This window comes from Taudactylus pleione, unplaced genomic scaffold, assembly GCF_031769625.1.
Source record: "Taudactylus pleione unplaced genomic scaffold, aTauple2 ptg000113l, whole genome shotgun sequence".
NCBI lineage: Eukaryota > Metazoa > Chordata > Amphibia > Anura > Myobatrachidae > Taudactylus > Taudactylus pleione.
This window is the reverse complement of record NW_028284515.1, coordinates 6,738,118-6,752,449: the sequence shown is the minus strand read 5'-3', so window position 1 is coordinate 6,752,449 and position 14,332 is coordinate 6,738,118. Positions and strand designations below refer to the sequence as shown.

The 14,332-nt window shown below is 44.5% G+C and overlaps 1 protein-coding gene across 2 annotated transcripts in view; it reads left to right on the top strand.

Moving 5' to 3' along the window:
- The window catches only part of COX16 (cytochrome c oxidase assembly factor COX16), a 98,966-nt gene extending 85,563 nt beyond the window's left edge, over positions 1-13,403 (top strand). Inside the window, exon 5 of one of the 2 annotated variants that reach the window (XR_015878313.1) lies at positions 12,829-12,915. Coding sequence is in view for 1 of the 2 variants with exons in the window: in XM_088471302.1 (XP_088327428.1) it covers positions 12,829-12,942 (114 nt within the window). In the remaining variant the exon portion in view is untranslated. Of the gene's footprint in view, positions 1-12,828 lie in introns of both variants that reach the window. The other variant, XM_088471302.1, reaches the window with a different exon arrangement.
- Positions 13,404-14,332: the final 929 nt, after the last annotated feature.

Here is a 14,332-nt window from a genome sequence, read left to right as displayed (position 1 = left end):
GTTAAAATTGTCCAGTGTGTACGCTCCCGTGTGGTCATCGGTCGCATTATCTGATCTTCTCTACATGCAGTCCAATCAGACGATGCGGCTGACTATTCCATGCAGCGGGATGCGGCAGGGGCCGACATTTCGGGCGGTCGGGCCCCGGATCGTCCAGTGTGTACGGGCCGCCTGATATGTCGGCCTGTCGGAGAGGGGGTCATGGGTCACATAGTTGTGTACACACATCGTCTAGTGTGTACCCAGCTTAAAATACTCTGCGATGAAAATATTAGCAAACATTGACGGGGTCTATTTACTAAGCAGTGTTAGGCGACAGAGTGAAAAGTGATAAGGTGCCAGCCAATCAGCTCCCAACTGTCATTTTTCAAACACAGCCTGTGAGATGGCAGTTGGGAGCTGATTGGCTGGCACCTTATCAGTTTTCACTCTGTCTCCTAACACTGCTTAGTAAATAGACCCCATAATCAGATAACTATACAAATATGTTAAAATTATCAACGAACCCCTGGTGTTTGTGGTTACATAAAACATTGACCTCACTTATTGATCGTTTCATGGTGAAGATCAGGGGTGGGCAATAAGCGACTCTCCAGGTGTTGTTGAACTACAAATCCCAGCATGGGCAAATAGCAAAACTGTTGCAGGGCATGCTGGGATATGTAGTTCTACAACAGCTGGGGGGCCTCTTATTGCCCACCCTTAGTGTAGATCCTCTGAATAAGAATTACTGTACATGTCTTTAATATAGAGCGTATCAACAACCTAAAAACAATTAATGGAAACCGAAATGCTATGTAATTTGCATGTAGTTATTCAATATAATAAATGAAACAGTTATAACAGATGAGGCTATAAGTCACACAGCATTGCAAGTTATAACTCTAAGCAAAAAATACCCTTCTTTTTTTAATCATACATGTTTATTGTATGAAAATTATTTAAGACTAAAAATGTGGTCGTTAGAGGTAACAGCATATGATATTGAGATGTTTAGCAATCAAATATAGATAATCATATACATGATAGACACATTTGTTTGTGTTAGGTTTCCAATGGAATTCAATAATACCAGTTAGCTTAGAAGAAATGAAAGCAGATCACTGTTTATGGGGCACCTATCCGCTTCTGCAGCCTCTGTGTTTTGCGGATGCGGTGAGAGAGTGTACTCTGGGCCTGATTCAGAGCCGGACGCTCCGACCAGAGCGCTCGCTCTGAATCAGGGCCCTCCTACCTCAACTTGGAGCGGCCTCTTGGACGCTCGCACAGCTTATGCGAGTGTCCATGATGATGGTCGCGATGGTCCAGACCATCGGGCTTGCGACGAGACCCTGCGGTAGGGTCTCGCTGCCGCAAGCCCTGGAGTGATTTTGGCTCTATCAGAGCCAAAATCACTCCCACTGACATCACTAGTGATGTCAGTGGAGCCGGACCCAGACGGTAGGCGTTCCCATGGGAACGCCTCCATCTGGAAGCCACGCCCCCGGCACGCCCACCAAAGGGGGCATGCTGTCAGTCACCATCAACAGCACGCCCCCTTTGGTGTGAGAACCCCGAGCGACGGCTACCCCGTCGCTCGCCGGGTCTCGCACATGCGCACGACGGAGCTCCCTCCGTCGTGCGCATGCGCTTTAGGGCACCATCAACCTGCTTGCGAGCGTCCTGCGCTCGCGAGCAGGTCTGAATTAGGCCCTCTGTACCCAAGCCATGATGGAAACGAGACCTACTGTAGGATGAGATTTGCTTTTGGGAGAGGCTTGGAGCTCCCCCTGATGGGTTAAAACCCAGCGCAGAGGTGAGCTTACAGAGGATCCCAATGAGAGTCCCACTGAACAATGATGAGATAAAGGTATTAATGGTATGTGGTCACACTAAACTGGACTACTCAATTAGTAAAAACATCCCTATATAGCAACAATAAAACAATATATCAGGTGGGTAACTATATACATAGTTAGGAATGATGAGTCTCAAAAGATTGAAAACATCAATAAATAATCAGCCCTGCACAATTATAGCCCATATTCTGTAATTGATGTCTCAAACATGAAAACATCAAAGAATAATCAGCCAAGTAAATTAGATAGATGGGTCTAATTGCAATGATGTGTTGATAGTCTAGTCAGCCTATAAATAAGGCTATAAATCATTATCATAACAGACTCACTGTAATTAATGTGGCTCAAAATTGAAGAAGGACATAGAATATTCCAAAAAATTAAAGTGTGTCATACAAATTTGCAATAATACCAGGGATTACATTTGTGCAATCTGTTCCATGCACAGACCGGATCCACCGTACCGTCAGACGCGCGTTTCACCTTGTGTAGTTTGATCACTGCGATCAAGTTACACAAGGTGAAATGCGCGTCTGGCGGACCGGTGGATCCGATCTTTCTTTTGTCTCCTTAATGTTTAAGTTCTGAAATGGTGTGTATGCCTAATTTCTGATTCCATATTATATATGACTATCTCATACAGAGCCATAACTAAGCAAAAGAGAGCATTAACCAGTATTCCCGGGAAAGCAGAGTAGCTGACAGATGCCTCTGTAAAATTATTGTGATAAATGCAGGATGAATTACAGCTTTTTATTGCTACAATAATTGGCAATAATAGACTACCAGTTGTTGTTGCAAGAAGTCTGATTATGATCGCTAGGCCCCTCGTTGCCATTGATGTGAACAAATGTTGTGGATGTACATCCCTTTATATCTATTGATTTAATAGTTTTGTTATGAATACATCTACACTCTGCTAGTGATTAGGCACATACACACAGTACTCATCCTCCAATAATATTAGCAACACTGACTCCCCCACAACTTAACTCGGCTGCAGTTAACACACATTTTCGCAGCTCTCCAATATATTACACTGCTACATAGAATTACGATGCGCAGAGAGTGGAATAGCTCCATTACTCTCAACACAAATTGAGTCTGTTTTAAAGAAGTACGAAAACCTGATGGTTTGCGTACTACTACGATGTTACAAGATGTGTAAGATCTGGCAGCCTTCTCTTGCAGTTCCATAAAGCCGCATCCTGATTGGCTGCAGCTGTTTGGGGTCTGGGAGTGGGCAAGTCTGCACAATGTTTTAAAGTGGCAATGATTTTAAAGACAAAACCAGGTTTTTGTTTTTTAAATGATTGCCACTTTTAAACACTGGAACCCCACCGATGCCTGCAAGTGGCAGGCTATTACATTTCCCCAGAGGTGGGAACTATTAGTACTGGGACTTGCAATGTCTGCAACATGAAAAAACAGGAGGACCAACAAAGTGACCTTCTGTTGCCTACTTCACTTCTCTGAACTAGGGATCCCAGCAGTGCAGAAAATGGGGATTCACCCCTGTACTATTCAGTAGGACAGCAGGAGGGTAGTTGTTTTTTTTTATTGTTTTGTTTAATATTGTTAAAAGTTTATGTAAGCTTTCAAGACCATAAATATTTAGCATGCTCTGCCAAAATGCTGGCTTTCATTCTTTCATGTAAAAGTAGCTTGTGCGATCAAGATAAAATATTCCTAAAGTGAGATTATCTTTTTACGTTTTTTATTTTTTCCTTATTCAAAGGAGAAGCGAAAAGCATAATAGCACAACAATAGTTGTAGATATGTACAATATTCTGCTAGCACGGGGGTGACCAGAGTTGTTTTACATTCATACAACTACACATCTGAGTTTGGGAACTGGTGTAAACTTGCTTTAAATATCAGAGAAAGATTAATTGAAAGATAACCTTTCCTACATGCTGTCCTCTCTCTGTCACTTCATGTGAGCTGAGTTGGAAATGAGAACGGGCTGAGAGGATTTTAAATAAAATCACAAAGACAGGTTTGAGGGGGCTGCTTATAGCAAATATAGCGGCCGCATAAAAAATGCAGCAGTTTCCCGGTGATTGAAAGATTGAACTCTGGCGTGCCTAATGCTGTAGCACCAGGTAGATCAAATAAATTATTACGTTTACTTAAAATATTTAATACTGTGAATTTGTGTATTTAGTTACAGGGGCTTTTTAGGAATGTGGTGGGTCTGTGTGCAAAAGCTGTTTATGAGGGTCCCCCCACATTCACCATGTATGCCCTCCCAGGTGTGGTATCACTAGTTGACATGCAACAAGGTTGACCTGTTCATAATGTTGACATTTAACACGTCAACACCAGAATGACGACATATGGCTTTTGCTTATTTTAGCCTAATCCGAAACCTATTAGGGGGAGGGGGCCTAGACTGCACACCCTAGCTACTTGTAATGGGATGTGCTACCTAGCTGAGACTGAGTATACAACATAGACAAAACGAGAGCAGGTGCACCATACAACCATTAGAGTTATAATAAATGTACTAATTATAACTAATATACAAGGTTTTTGGCATAAATTAGACCAAGTTATGAGCTTACCCACCAACGTCAAGGTAACCTCATCTGGTAAGGCCTTAATATTATAGCATACTTACCTACTTTTGCAAAAGCATTTCAGGGAGAATGTGAAAGCAGTACCTATGAGCGCGGCGGTAAAGTGGACTGTACTGCTACAATGTGAGAGGCGTGTCATATATCTGACTTGCATCCAAATGTAAATGATCTCAAAGCAGTTAGTAAGATCTATTCGTTGATGAAAACACACTGATACTTTTCAGAAAATGCATGTAGCCATAGGGATCATTGTAACTAAATAAAAAGAACCAGGTGCGCTAATTAGTGTCAGTCTCCGATATCCTCAGCTGCTGACCTAAAAACAGGGGATTCCTGCCTAAGGGGTCTATTTACTAAGCAGTGTTAGGAGAAGTGAAAAGTGATAAGGTGCCAGCCAATCAGCTCCTAACTGTCATTTTTCAACAACACAGCCTGTGAGATGGCAGTTAGGAGCTGATTGGCTGGTACCTTATCACTTTTCACTCTTCACTTCTCCTAACACTGCTTAGTAAATAGACCCCTATATCCCCTAATTGGATTGCAAGAAAAAAGGATTGTTTGAAGGGTCTGCGCTAGGATATATACCAGTGTAAAAAATATTGACAAATTGAATATACCAAGGCAATTATATACTGGTAGACTGTTATTTACAGCTTCAAAAATCAGCTGATAAGAGACTTTCTCATTTCAGATTAATACAGGTGGATTGTATATTAATGGTACAAGAATATGTTGGTTCTTGTTTTTAATGTTTAAAGCTCATATACACCTACATACATTTGACTGCAGTCAATCTATTTAATTGTTATATATCCAATAAATTGTTTGTATTAGCACATTGGCATTGGTATATTCAATTTGTCAATATTTTTTACACTGGTATATATCCTAGCGCAGACCCTTCAAACAATCCTTTTTTTATAGGGAATATTGTGCCTTATAAGTAATGCAGGGAAATGGCACTGATTATGCCATTTGAATGTATATATCTGTTTTTTTTATATATAGATCAGCTACATAATGTGGGTACGGTGCAATCAGGGATATTGCTAGACTCTTCAGGGATTCGGGGAGATTGCTACTATTTCAGGGAGTATCCCTGACAATCAGGGAGAGTAGGCAAGTCTGCATTATAGGGGTTCATGTCTGGGGGGGAAGCAGTCGCGAAGTCGATGGACGAAATCCCGACCGTCGGCTTCCCGACTGTCTAATCCCGGCAAGGGGTTAAATGACAGGCGTTTATATCCCGACGCCTGTCATTTTACCTATGCCGGGAGCCCGACACCCGGCTTACCGATCGAAGGTAAGCCGGGCGCGGACAGCCACGGGTTGAGTTAGGTTTAGGGTGCCGGGGGGGGGGGGACTTAGGGTTAGGCACCCCCCCGGGAGGTTAGGTTTAGGCTAGGGTAAGGGGGAGTTAGGGTTAGGCACTTGGGGGGGAGGTTAGGGTTAGGTACCCCTAAGGGTGGGTTAGGGGGTAGAATTAGGTTAGTCAATACTTACCTTTGTTTATCGGGATTTCCTCCTCTGCCGGAATGCCGCTGACGGGATTAGAACCGCCGGCCATGCGGCCGGCGGTAAATCGTATGTATTCCGTATGGGGCATGGGGCAACCCCAAACCAGCCCAGCCAAACCACCCCAGGGCACCACACAAATGAAAATAGTGAAGTGTTATGGGGCCTAAGGGGGGGGGGGGGCGAAATGTTGGCATTCTGGTGTAAACATGTTAATTTTGACATTATGAACATGTCGACCTTTTTGTATGTTTGTATTTTTGTATGTTGTCAAAGTCTATGTCTGCATTCTGTCAACATTCAGAACATGTTGACATTCTGGTGTGGAAATTCTGTTTCTGAAATATGAGAGATTACATTCTAGCTAGTATGTTATACAAAGCCGGTAATAGGCATACATTTATATTGCAGTCTGTTAGTACAAAGCTGGGGCAGAGAGATTGTGACCATTCCATTTACCAGCTGTCACATTAAGTGATGTCAAAATGATTTTGCTGTGTTTGGTGAATACAGATTCAAGTATTATATATTTATTTTTTGGCAAAACTATGGGTATTATTCAGAGTTGAAGTGGTCACAATTGCGGTCGCGTTCCGTGTTTTGAAAGAAAGGCAGATTTCCATCTGTATTCGGAGTCTCGCTCCATCCATTCATGCTCTGGGGGAAGTAACTGTCCTCATCGGCCTGCCTTTACACCAGCCCTGTTCTTTGTGCAATTCAGATAGATGCCCTCACATCCGAATAGCCCTTGTGTACACCCATTTGCCACCCAGTTACACCCACTTAGCCACAAGTGGCGATATGACTGAGATCTTTACAATGCTGAATGGCCTGTAATTGGTCTGAGTTGTGCATTCAGCCCTTGATACGTGCAGAGTTTGCTGAGTAATTGCTAGAACCATGCGCAGACAGAACTGCTTGTAGCTCTTAATCGGGCCCCAACTTATTTTACTGTAATGTGCAGAATGTAATGTCAACATATTATGGTCCTATGACTTCAATAATGATAGATATGTTTGAGTCTTCAGACAAGTGCACCTGACATTCCTGACCACATGCCTCCTTCTGATCTTATACGTATGTGCCCTGCACAATCATCAAGTCATGGGGCTCGTTTTGAGCTGCACAATGCTACGACCGCTTTACCATCTTTTGAAGCAGTCGCATCTGTGACTAAATCAGGGTCGGATAATAATAAAACAAGTGTCCAAGTTCTGCCCCCCTTCCCCAAAAAGTGGTGCCCCTAGGCATGTGCCTAATGGGAAATTCACCATTGGACTAAATGCTAATGTGTCACAACCAGCACAGGAACTACCTCTGATGAGGTTAAGAACCGGGGGGTTTTAGGATAGGGGTATGGATATGACGGGGGTGACAGATTAAGTCTTCCAATTGCGGTCTAACCCAGGTTTGGCAAGACCTGCCCAGAGCCACGAAGTCTAACCCACTTGGTGGTTTTATCCAGTGACCCCTCCAATTGGGATATGGTTTTCGCCAAGTGAGCAGGTCGCGGCCCTCTGGACAGGCACCTGGGAGAGACTGAAGACTTGGAATAATAATGAGACACACAGGATGAATTTGGAGGTACTACAGAACACAGGAACTTAATGCACTAAGGTGCAACTTGAGACACATAGGATGGATAGTACAGAACACGGGGACTGGATACACAGAGGGCCTGATTCAGACCTGGTCGCAAGCGCTGAGCGCTCGCAACCGGGTCGATGGTGGCCCACAGCGCATGCGCGAGACCTGGCTGGCGACGGGCAATCCGTCGCTCTGGGTCTCGCAACAAAGGGGGCGAGCTTTCAATGTTGAGTGACAGCTCGCCCCCTTTGGTGGGCGGGCCGGGGGGGTGGCTGCCCAAACTGAGGCGTTCCCATAAGAACGCCTGTCGTTTGGGGGCGGCCCCACAGACATCAGAGTGCTGTTAGAGCTGAAATCTCTCTGGGGCTTGCGGCCACGAGACCCTACCACAAGGGTCTCGTTGCAAGCCCGATGGTCGCGATGGTCTTGACCATCGCGACCATCATCATGGCCGCTTGCTGTAGCTGTGGGTGGTCACCCACAGCTATGCGAGCGGCCAGGAGGCCGTTCTAACAAAAAAAAAAAAAAACCCGGCCCTGATTCACAATACCTTTTTAATTTCGGCATTGTGAAGAGGGGCGTGGCCACTATGATGTAATTGTGCGGCCCCGCCCCAATATAGTCATGCCCGACCATGCCCCCTGCTGTATGCAGGCATTCAGCTCCCTCCCGGAAGGAGGGAGCTGAATGTCGGCCAGCATGTCGTATACACACAGTTCTGCACTCAGTGAATACTGTACACCATGAAGGCCAAGCGCAGAGTCAGAGTCGTTGAAAGGGACTAGGAGACGAGAAATGGAGCACAGGGAGCAAGGATAGTGCTAGGGAAGAAGGGCCCTGACCCTTAGTGCTAATAGGAGGGTGAACAATTGGAAGGGGATCGGTATGATTTACCGCCGGACACATTTTCGAAGACTGGCACCAGTGAAGAGATTGACAGCAGCTAAAGTAAGTACAAACTAACCTGACCCCCCCCTAACCCACCCTTAGGGGTACCTAACCCTAACCTCCCCCCAAGTGCCTAACCCTACCCCCCCTTCTAAGCCCCTAAACCTAACCCCCCCCCTTCCCCGCAGCCTAAACCCAAGTATCCCGTCCCGGGGGGGTGCCTAAAAATAACCTCCCCCCGGAGGTGCCTAACCTCCCTTCCCCTAGCCTAACCTTACCCCTCCCGGGGGGTGTCTAACCCTAAGTCCCCCCCGGGGCACCTAACCTAACCCTCCCCCCCGCGGGTGTCTGCGCCCAGCTTACCTTTCATCGGTATGCCGGGCGTCGGGCTCCCGGCGTAGATAAAATGACAGGCGTCGGGATTTCGACGCCTGTCATTAGACCCTTGCAGGGATTAGACGGTCGGCATTCCGACTGCATACCATTGGAAGGTGAACAAGTATTTGAACATAGCTGAGGCATTTTTTTCCTATGCAGATCATTTCATGTGAATGCTAAGCGTGATTGTCATGGTGATTAACAATCCCTTTGACTGCCGCATTTTTAAAATGGACCTCTCACCCTACGTGCCGTGCAGTTCTCCAGTCGGCTAGGAACCTCTACTTGATATTCATGAGGTACTGGTTCCAAGTGCATTGATTGGCTACATTCTCATGAATATACGTTGGCCTCACAAATGGATGTTTCCCCTCATGTATGTGACCGTTCCACTTTAATAGCATGTTAAATGCAGTTTGCCTGTGATGAATGAGCCATTGGCAACTCTCACATGTAAATATGGTTAAAAAAAAAAAAGCTGCTTTCAAGTGTTTGTCTCTCTCATTTGCATACAGTGTCACTGACATGATGGTGGATGCCACATGAAGCCAGTGTCACGCTGAGTCGCTCAGCAGAGCACCTCTGTCATCTAAGCTTGCAAATATTATATCGGAGCAGCCGTCTCCCGCATGTGTGTGTGTCCTTGTTATTCAGTCTGAGCCTTTAGCCGCACCACATTATGAATGTAAAATTACTTTCTGATGTCTAGTACTCTTGTAGTTGGCATGTGTGCCTATCTGCTGTATGCCAGGTTTTACATTATGATTTGATTTATTATTTATGTCATTTTGTTTTTGTTTTGTTTTGTTGTTTTGAAAGATGGTTCCTTTGTATGTTCCTTTTGCAGCCCATATCTGTGTCTGTGACTGAGTAGTGTCTTGTGATCATGCACTTTTCATGGGGATAAATTGTGTTCCGTTATTTGCCATAGGGGATGCACCTGACACCTCAATGTGTATATTCTGTGTTTATATCCATCTACTGACGCATAAACCAGTCCTGCACCCAGCGGATGAGTGATGGTTTCATTGTCACGCCTTAATAACTTCTTTTGTCGTTTATCCGCCCGGTGTATAAGGTGGCCATAGCTCTCTTATAATAGCAGATGCTGATAAAACAAGGCTACATTTCAGCTCTGCCAGGGAGTAGGCATGTTTCTTGTCTAATTTTGGCATTCTCTGTACAGTACTATGTATCAGCAAGTGATTAATTCACAGATTAGGATGAAATGGAAAGTTGGTTTAACTCCTGCTTCTATCAGTGAACAAATTGCTACTAACAACTTAAGCCCCCATACCCACTAATGCCCCCGTACCCACTGGCATCAAAATACAAGTTTCTAATAGCATGTTGTAACAGTGGTTGGAACCCTTTGATTCCAGTGACTGACTATACCCACTTGCACTCAGGAGTGTTTGGATCGTAGTGCTGTTTTTCATACACCATGTTCGATTTACTATTCACTGCATAAAGGTATTTGGCGTGTCATTCATTCAACCACTACCACCACCAACCAAAGTGCAATCACTGGATAACCAATAAATTGCAATACCGTTTGGCAAAGCCAGTGAGTAATCAGTCTTGAGGATCACTAAACCTATATAATACAAATTGTTAATATATAAGATTATCACCATTAGGGGCAGATTCTGAAGAGGGCACACTAACCATGTCGGACGCAGTGGAGCGATTTTGCTGCTACTACGCACGTGTCTAAGTCACACAGCGCATGGGTCCCAAATGGAAGTGTTGTGGACGTTCCTGGGCAGTGGCAGGGAGGTGTCTTATCGCAAGCATGGAGATGGTCCATCTTATGAGCGTCTTATGGGAGTAACGTGGGGCTTATTGGTAGAAGTGGTTGCGTGCACAGATGCCCAACCGCTCACATGGGAGGCCATACTTAGCATTCCCACTAGGCTGTTTTAGAGGGGCGCCGCACCCTGCCCTATTTCTAAAGGGCAAAAAGCACCCTGCCCTCCGGTGCGTCGCCCCGCTGATACAGCCTGCGGGTGCCGTCCCCACCCACTGGTCGCAGTGTCCCGCGAGTGGGGAAACTGTGGTGTAGAGGTCACCGCCAGTGAATGGATGCCAGGCGCGTGTGCCCAGCATCCATTCACACTGATAGCAGCGATTGGGGGCAGCCCGGCTTGGGATCGCAGCTTAAAGACACACCCCTTTTGGGCGTGCGCAGATATGCCCTTTCTGCATAACTACATACTCTGATGTAGAAACTGCACCTGCCATAGGATGCACCAATCGGTATGACGGTGTGCACCGATATAGCAAGTGTGAGTCTCAGTCCAGGAGGCACAAATGTACAAAAGGAAAGGACTTTGTAGCAGCATTCACATAAAGCCACAGACGGGCGACCGCAATTGACGCAGCCGCTTCTGTGTTCACCTCTGAATCAGCCCCATAATATCTTTATGGAACTATGCCTTGTTTTGATAAGCTATTTCAATTTTGTTTTTAAAATGTGTTTTTATAAACAAATACCGTAATTGTATTTTTTTCTTTTATTATTTTGTAATAAAACATTGTTAAATTTATTATTCAACATATTATAAAATAACATATACAGATATTTTCCAGCAAAGGTCAGGCTTAGAGTTTTATGTTTTTGGCCACCGTTATTATATGTTCTATTTTTACATGTTTGTTGGTCAAAACTGCGCTACCACCTAGTAATAAGTAGCAATGCAGGCCCCGCGCCTTAGGTTATTTTATTAATACAGAACTGGTTAATCGGGGATTTATCAGTCAACAATTGGAAGGAATGTGATATTGTTCTCCTGCTCCCCAAACTCATCCGCTAGTGGTTGGATTTAAGAGGATTTGAGGAAGCCTAGGGGACTCTGGTTTGGTTCGGTGGGGGATTAGGGGTGGGGGCATTACGGTCGGAGGGGTCTGCTAGCTTTTATTAATTTAAAATGCAATTAAATTAAATAATTTGCTTCTCAGGGTGTAAATGTGCTAAATCATGTTTTAGCTTTTATTCTTATAAAATCCCTATAGTTTGTCTAAGTACTGGGCCTGATTCTGAGTTGGGAGTAAGCAAAAAAGAGCAAGTAACTTTGCATGCACCAGGACAAACTATATTGCAAAGCAAGGGGTTCATATACATTTTATTATTTTTGCATGCAGGGTAAATATTGGCTGCTGTTGCATGTAGCCCACAAATGCTGGACAGCTCTATGTTTACACTGCAATTTATATTTGAGTTTGAACATGTCCCTCCCAAATCTAAAGCTGCATACACACGGTACGATCTGTATCACCAACGATTTGAAAGATCTCTTTCAGTGAAGTCATCCTGCCACATCTCTGCACAGGCAAAGTTGACCATATTGTGCAAGTTGGCCTGCATGTACAGACGATCATAGATATCGTTATCGTTCATGCGGGAACGTGCATCGTTGGTTATTCACTGCATAAAAATGAACGATATGAACAATATATCGTTGAACGATATCGTTATCGTTTATATTGTTCATAGATATCGTACCGCGTGTATGCAGGCTTATGGGGCATACACACTAGACAATTTGCTTCCTGAGCATCATCGTCTAGTGTGTCCCCGGCAGGGGTGTGCTCAGTGTCGTTAACAACATTGAGCACAAACACTGAACGATATCGTTCAGTAACGGGCTCCCTCCCTCATTCCCGAACATGCAACAACCTGACAATATCATCAGGATGGCCTGCGTGTTCGGGCATTGAACGACAAAGACTAACGACCTGAGGGAGCGTGCATTGTTTGTCGTTATTGTTCATAGTTTTTGCGTTCAAATTGGACGATATAGTGAACGGCTGAACGATATCGTTATCGCTCAGTCATCCAAAATATCGCCAAGTGTGTACGTACCTTTAATCTCTTTGCACATTGTAAATCTGCCCCACCTGCAATGCAGCATGGTTTTGCCAAGGTGCAAAGTTAATTGAACTTTTTTTTTGCTTTACTCCCACCTCAGCATCAGGGCCACTTTGTCATCATACAGTGGTCTGGTCTCATCCTCTGTTTTTTCACCTGTCATCTACAGAAGCTTAAGCAGAAGGACCTTGATAGCTGGATGAACATCCGAGGCCCTCGTCCATGGGAGGACTCTAAATCTTACCAAGACCAACAGAGGATAAACACTGCCAAAAATACATAAATCAAAGAAAATGAAATTGGGAAAGTGGTAGAGGCCTTCATAGCGGTGGATACAGAGGACAGAGGCCTTGTACGGCAGATTTCCTTTGGCTCATTCTCCACACATAAGACATGCTTCAGCAATTCCCCAAAATGTATGATGTTATTTCAGCAGGTGGATCGTGATGAAGTGGGAACCCTAACTGTTATTTTGTGATTGTTTTCTCAGAGCTACTTCTATTTAATATTAAATCATTGTTATGCAGTCCTTCAGCTCAAGTACATTTTTTTCAGATTTCAAAAGCCGATTGCTGCAAACAGAATATTAAATCTTACACATAGGAACAGTCATATAAATTGATTTCTGTACAGAACTGAAGACACTGCAGAACAAGTCAGGGAAATGATGAGGCTGTTTTTCTGTAGAAATGAAGCATTTAATATGTATAGTTTATTAGTAATTAAAGGATGTTTTGTAACATATCATTACGCCTGGTATTTATGCCTAACAAACCAAAAAAAATCAACAAAAATGGATTTTATGTGTTTTTATGTTAACTGCATGCACAGCTAGTTATGTTTAACAATTGCAATAAGTGTAGGCTGTTATGATAAAGGCAGTGGGTTTGGTTTGAGTACCACTTGTGCTGCAGTCTCAATGTGTTGCCCAGTGACTACAACTATAAAAGTTGACTCAAGAAGTGCAATCCGTTTGTGTGCGTTGACCCAACATTGTCACATATGGTGGCTAATAATAAGGAATATGTCCAAGAATGATCAGATGTATTCAAAAGGGAGTAACATTACTAAAAAGCTTGTCACTGTGTGCTGGACACCGGCTGCTTACCAGGTCCGGCAGCACTGGGCAGCGGGCGGGGAGTTCCCTGCACCCACTGCTTGTGTTCCTGCTCCCAGCTCCTTCCCTCTGTCTTCTGCTGCTGCTGCAAAGTGCAGGTGGCCATGGCTCACCTAGGGGTGCGCACGCCAACCTGCAGAAAGATTTAAATAGATTTGAACTCTGGGCACTAGACAGGTGCCAGAGTATAGGCTCCATTACTTTACTCCAGTGTCCTTATTCCTTCAGGTTTCTACAGCTCATTCCTGACTTTAGCTACATTCCTGACATGATATTGTCTGATCCCTGGTACTGTATTATCTGCTTGGTTCTAAACCGGCTTGTCAACTACGCTTATTTGCCTTCATCGTACTCCGCTCCACTCCAGAGTACACCGGCACCTGTACTCAGGAACCAAGTCTGAGGGCCGCATCCAAAACTCTGGCCCAACATGGATTCTGCTGGTAATTCCTCACCACGGTAATTGCTGGTAATTGCTGGTAATTCCTCACCACGGTAATTGCTGGAAAACCGCAGACGACTGGTAGGTATTGATTTGCTGCATCAGTGTCTACAG